The sequence below is a fragment of the Nicotiana tabacum genome, chromosome 15 (genome assembly GCF_000715075.1).
Source record: "Nicotiana tabacum cultivar K326 chromosome 15, ASM71507v2, whole genome shotgun sequence".
In the NCBI taxonomy this organism is placed as follows: Eukaryota; Viridiplantae; Streptophyta; class Magnoliopsida; order Solanales; family Solanaceae; genus Nicotiana; species Nicotiana tabacum.
The window spans coordinates 46,060,007-46,066,604 of record NC_134094.1 but is presented as its reverse complement, the minus strand read 5'-3'; the positions used below and the strand labels follow the sequence as shown (position 1 = coordinate 46,066,604).

The 6,598-nt window shown below is 37.2% G+C and overlaps 1 protein-coding gene across 1 annotated transcript; it reads left to right on the top strand.

Annotated features, from left to right (window-relative positions):
• The first annotated feature begins 1,481 nt into the window (after positions 1–1,481).
• Positions 1,482–2,592, top strand: LOC107799035 (protein SRC2 homolog). Its single transcript, XM_016622101.2, has one exon. It carries the CDS (start codon positions 1,557–1,559, stop codon positions 2,400–2,402), a length of 846 nt encoding a protein of 281 aa, XP_016477587.2. The 5' UTR covers positions 1,482–1,556; the 3' UTR covers positions 2,403–2,592.
• Positions 2,593–6,598: the final 4,006 nt, after the last annotated feature.

The following is a 6,598-nucleotide window of genomic DNA, read 5'->3' as shown; positions in this document are numbered from 1 at the left end:
ACGTGAGTTGGCCGTGCGGATTCAAATATTATTATAGCACGTGAGTTATCCGTGCAGCACGTGAGTTGGCCGTGCGCATCCAGATATTATTATAGCACGCGAGTTGTCCGTGCAGCACGTTAGTTATCCGTGCAGATTATAGCGATTGGGCTGAAGGAGCCCCCCGGAGTCTGTACACACCCTAGTGAGCGCAGGTACCTACTGAGTGCGAGTGTCGAGTGCGAGTGCTGAGTGACTGAGAGGACTGAGTGAAATGATACTTTGGGAGTATGCATATGATTTTATCACTGAGTTGCATCGCATTGACATGCACACATAACATGTATGCATAGAGATGTATTTTTCTCATGCTGTACAATATCACATCATTCATGATTTCTCACACATGTTGATAGATGGGCATAGTGATGCATTTGTTTTACACGGGTTATCTGGAAAGAAAATGAAACATCTCATTTATTATTGAAAAGATTTTGGAAAAATTATTGCTTTCAAACTTATTCATATTTTTAAAAATTTCGGTAAACGATTTGGGTTTTTCAGATGTACTTGAAAGGGAAGAACTATTTTTAGAAATCATGATTTAGCTGAGTATTTTATTTCTGAGTTACTTCTTATATTATTGGCTTTACGTTGTTATGGACTGCGGTGAACTATTGGTTTTTTTACCCGACCTTGGTAAAAGCTCGTCACTACTTTCAACCTAAGGTTAGGTTTGTTACTTACTCAGTACATGGGGTCGGTTGTACTGATACTACACTTCTGCACATTGCGTGCAGATATTGGCTGTTGTTGTTTCTGTGCTTGACGGTTGCCGGATTTGAAGATGTACCTGCGTTCCTGTTGTAGCTGCCTCTTGTTCATGGTAGCCTTAGATTTATTAAAGCTCTATTTATGTACTATTCAAACAGACTATGTATTTATTTCATCTCCGCTTTGTAAACTCTATTCTTGGAAGCTCATGATTTGTACTACCAGTTCTTGGGGAATGTATAGGGTTAAGATAATTATTTACTTAAATTGCTTTAATAATTGTTATATTGAAATTGGATAGTTGAAAGTTGACTTACCTAGCGGGTTGGGTTAGGTGCCATCACGACTAGTTGGATTTTGGGTCGTGACATATGTAAGCCAAAGGCAGTGACAATTTTGCCAAAAGTGTACTCGTGATAATAAAATCGTAATCATTTGAGCCAGTTCAATTTAAAAATGAAAATTAGGAAAATGAAGGTTATAATATTACTGAAGAATAAAAGAAAGTATCTGAACAACCAAAGTCCATTCTTCTCAAACCGATAAATAAGAGCGTATGAATGTCGGGAAACAAATTAAATTAAAGGTCCAAAATACAACTCCATTTTGTGAGTGGACTCTTCAAAACCTTCCTTTCTTCTCCTCCTTTAACGGTAATTTTTACGGTCGTGAGTTAATCGCTCCTGCTCACCCTTTCCCCTTTAACATCTAAAGAAGAAGAGATTAAACATTCTCTTTCAATTACCATTTCTCCCTGAACCTCTTGGGGATATATCCAATAGTATATCTCAAGAGTTTCAACAATGGAATGGCGTCCATTTGATATCACGGTGCTCTCTGCCGATGGCATTAAAAATGTCAATCTTTTTTATCCTATGGATGTCTATGTAGAAGTGTCCATCTTTGGCTACGCCAAAAACAAGAAAAAGTCATTTGTAGACAAAAAGGGTGGCACTTGTCCCAGGTGGAATTACCCCATGAAATTTACCTTGGATGAGCCTTCCCTTACTAAGCCTGATCTTTCCCTTTTCTTTCGCCTTAGATCTAATCGTTTTTTTGGTGATAAGGATATCGGCATTGTCACTATTCCAATCCAAGAACTCTTTACAGATTCCACCTCAAACGACGAAGGCAGTGCTGAGAGGATTGTTGAATATCAGGTCTTCACTGCTGGGACTAGGAAACCTAAAGGTACCGTAAAGTTTGCGTACAAGTTTGGAAAAAAATTTGCTCACAACCAACATATCAATGGTTATCCTGCATTACCAGCTGGGACTCAACATGTCAACCACCAACTTGTCACTGGCTATCCACAAACTCATATGCCACCCGTTTGGTGTGGTACGTCATCAACTGGAATGACATACCACCAACATCATCCAGGAGGATATTCTTCTCCTGGATATGGTGAATATGGTGGATATCCGACCGCAATGCCGCCTCCTGGGTATCCACCTGCTGGATATGATCAATATCCACCCCCACCAGGGTATGGATATAATCCTCCAATGCAGCAGCAAGTCCAACAACCAAATAATAATAAGGGTAACAAGTTTGGAGCGATGGGAGTAGGATTGGGTTTGGGTGCAGGGCTGGTGGGTGGTGCGCTGGTCGGACATGCGATTTCAGATGCAATGGACGATGATTAAACGAGTCTCTATATTTTGGTTTTTTATTTTTGGGGATAATTCATAATGGTGTAAGGTGTATGTCGTCTCCGGTTTCTTGAGATTTTGTTTCATCTGAATCTAGTATAAAAGAGGTATAAACAAAAAGATTATGTATTTCCATTTCTTGTGTATCATGTGGATATTAATTAGCATTCTTTTTAGTCTTCAACTTTTTAGTTAATAGAAATCATCAACAAATGATTTTTCCAGAAGGATTCACAATAGTATCATTCTTATATGTCCTTTTTCTTTTTTTGGATTGTTTTAGCATTGTGATTCACTTTGTTTCCTAGGATACTAGATTTGTAGCGGAATAGATAAATTCTTCTGAAGTCGTGGAGAGAAAGATGCGTTCTCTCTTTTTATAGCAAGTCAAAGGAAAATGATCTAAGTACGTATTATATTTGTCTTTAATTCACTACTAGAAAACTGGCATATTTCGTCCAAGATATACCGACCGGGATCGATCGAAAATTGCTAAATTGGTCGCAAAAGTAAACAAAAATATTTCTAACAACGGAAATAGTGGTCCCACATCAAAAAAATAAAAATTTTGACCGATTTCGGTCGGAAATTGGTCAATATTTGACCAACACCTGGTCATACTGGTCATACTTTGGTCAACATTTTTAGCAAACGGACCAGGATCAGTATTTTGATAGTTTCGGTAGCTCCGTATCGTGATTTGGGACTTGGGCGTATGTCCGGAATTTAATTTTGAGGTTCCTAACTCAAGTTATGACCATTTAACGGAACTAGCAATTTAAAGGCTAAAGATTTTCAAGTTTGACCACGGGGTTGACTTTTTGATATCGGAGCCGAAATCCGATTCTGAAAATTTGAACAGCTCCGTTATGTCATTTATGACTTGTGTGCCAAATTTGAAGTCATTCCGGATTCATTTAATATGTTTTGGCACGAGATTTGCAAATTGAAAAGTTTAAAACTCAAAGTTTGAATCAGGGAGTGAATTGTAATTTCAGCGTTGTTTTACGTGATACGAGACCCCGAGTAAGTCCGTATTATGTTATTGGACTTGTTGGTATATTCGTACGGGGTCCCGAGTACCCCCAGAGTGATACGGATTGAAATCGGATCAAGAATTGAACTTAAGCAAAATCAGAAATTTTGCCTTCTGTTGTAATCACACCTACGAATTTTTGACCGCATGTGCGAGCTCACAAAAGCGAGCCTTCCATCGCAGAAGCGGCCTGGGCAGGCTGGGCAAAGGTCCGCAGGTGCGGAAACTTGCTCGCACCCGCGCGTCCGCAGAAGCGGAAGGCAGCCCCATTTCGCAGATGCGAGATTTTTCTCGCAGATGCAAGCTCGCATGTGCAAGCCCAGGCACCTCAGGTGCGGAAATGCCTAGGCAGTGTATATATCGAAGAGTCTGATATTATTTTCACATTTTAGTCGTTTTGAGCTCGTTAAGGCGAATATTTGGGCGATTTTCACGGGAAATATTGGGGTAAGTGTTTCTTATCCTATATTGATTATATTTCATGATTCCATACTCGTTTATATTATGAATCCGTGAATTTATGGAAGAAAAATCAGATTTTTCTAAAATCTTCCAAAAACGAGAAATTTAGATTTGAAGGTTCATTTGATATCGGAATTGGATAATTTTTGTATGGTCGAACTCGTAGCGGAACGGGTGTTCGGATTTCACGAGTTTTTCCGGGATTTGAGACGTGGGTCCCACTGTCGAATATTTTAATAAATTTCAAATTTATATTCGAAAAATTAGCAAATTCATATGGAATTAATTCCTATGATTCGTATTGAGTATATTGAATTGTTTATGAATTGAGTTGAAGCTTTTGGAGATAAATTTAAAAGGAAAAGTTGTGGTCGAGTAATTGATTGGAATTTGCAAAGCGTTGTAAGTGTCGTGGTTAACCTTGACTTGAGGGAATAGAACCCTTAAATTATTTATTATGTGAATTGCATGTGAACGACGTATAGGCATGGTGACGAGTGTCTATACGTCGCCAAATTAATTATTTGCATAATTATTTGAAAAACCAAAATTTGTGTTTAATACATGAATTAATTATTATAATAATTGTTTCTCTCCTCTTCTTTGCCAAATATTGATTCTTAAATTCCTGTAATAATTGCTACATGCTTATTTGAATTATGTGCACTAATTGCTACTTGACATTTAGCATATTAAATATTAAACTGTCTATTTTCTTCCTGATTTCCAAAATAAATTGTTATTGCCATTGTTTGTTCATAAATAAATTATAATTATTGTGTGCCTTGATGGTTAATAATTTCTCATTGGACGTGTTATTTATTGGAGAACGGGTTACACGCCGCAACGGAAATGAAAGTAAATATATCTATATTGGGGTATCGGGTTGCACGCCGCAATAGACTTATTTAAAAGTCAATATTGGGGGATCGGATTGCACGCCGCAATAGACTTATTTAAAAGTCAATATTGGGGGATCGGATTGCACGCCGCAACAGACTTATTTAAAAGTCTATATATATACTTGATTGAAATAAATATATGACAGACTTGATTAAAAGGAATATATTGGGAGAGCGGGTTGCATGCTGCAACAGAATTGAATGTGAATATATTGTGAGAGCCGGTTGCATGCTGCAACAGAATTGAATCTGAATATATTGTGAGAACGGGTTGTACGCTGCAACAGAATTGATGGAAATGATAATTGGTTATAACTGCTGAGTTGGCTTCAATTATTATAAATGAGTTACCTGATTTATTTCTATTATTGTTGTTGTTACTAATATTGCATACAGGTAATGTAAGTGACCTGCCTTAACCTCGTCACTACTTTGTCTAGGTTAGGCTCAGCACTTACCAGTATATGGGATCGGTTGTACTGATACTACACTCTGCACTTCTTGTGTAGATTTTGGAGTTGGTCCCAGCGGCGTACCATAAACTTGCTCGAATTTCAGCTACTAGAGGAGACTTGAGGTATAACTGCATGGCGTCCACAGTTCTGAAGTCTCCGTCTATTTTACTTTAGCGGTGTGTTTATTTTCAGACAGCTTTATTTTATTCAGACCTTTATTTGTATTAATCTAGAAGCTCGTGCACTTCTGACACCAATTCTGGGATGATATTTAGACACTGTTATTTTTATGGATTATTCACTACATTTCAGACTTCACTTTTGCATTTGTTCTTTGATTATTAATAAATTTAAAAATGGTTTTAACAATAGATAATATTATTGTAACATTGGCTTGCCTAGAAAGGAAATGTTAGGCGCCATCACGAACCGAAGTCGGTCAGTTTTTTTCACCCTTTATATAAATAGCTTTTAAATAAATAATATTTAATACTTATTTGATATATATATATATACCCGACTTGTCGTTTCAAGAATTTAAGTCCCGTTCGGTGGCATAAGGCCTAAAGCAGCTTCGTATTACGCGTATTGACTTACGTGCGAGGTTGAATTCAGTTACCGGATGATTTAAAGTGATTTGGGACACTTGGTCCCTAAAAAGGAAGTTTAAGTCTTAGGATTTTGATATATATATATATATATATATATATATATATATATATATATATATATATATATATATATATATATATATATATAAACTATACTATGTGTACATCTTATATAGCTTATATACTATACACTTAGTACCAAGGGGATAAAGGATCGCTTCCAACGGAGCTTCAGGATTAAATTACAAGAACACGAGCCCTGGCTAGTTACAATCTCAACAGTAGACCCTAAACCACGGTCCTCCTCACAACCCTTTCGCGCCTATCCATCGGCTTAACGGGTCAACTGAGGACTACCGATTATGTTTCCATAACCAGGGTTTACTGTCAAAATTAGTAACTGTTCTTAACCGTAGAACTCCATCAGGATTGATATAGTAATTCTTAATAACTAAGCATGCCAACAAAGTAGACTAGTATGACTAAGTTTAACACTTAAGTATTTAGCCTATCATTTAGGCTAAATGAGTAATTCTATTATATTAACTATGAGAACAGAAGAAATACCTGAGACCACCGGATTGTGGCCAAGTGACCTTTTGGATTTTTTATTACCAAAATAAAATCTTTACAAAGAGGGAGAGATTTACAAGAGGATTCTAGAGGGAGGGCTATCTTAGAGAGAGGGCAGAACGTTTGGCTAAAGTCTGCTTCTCTTAACAAC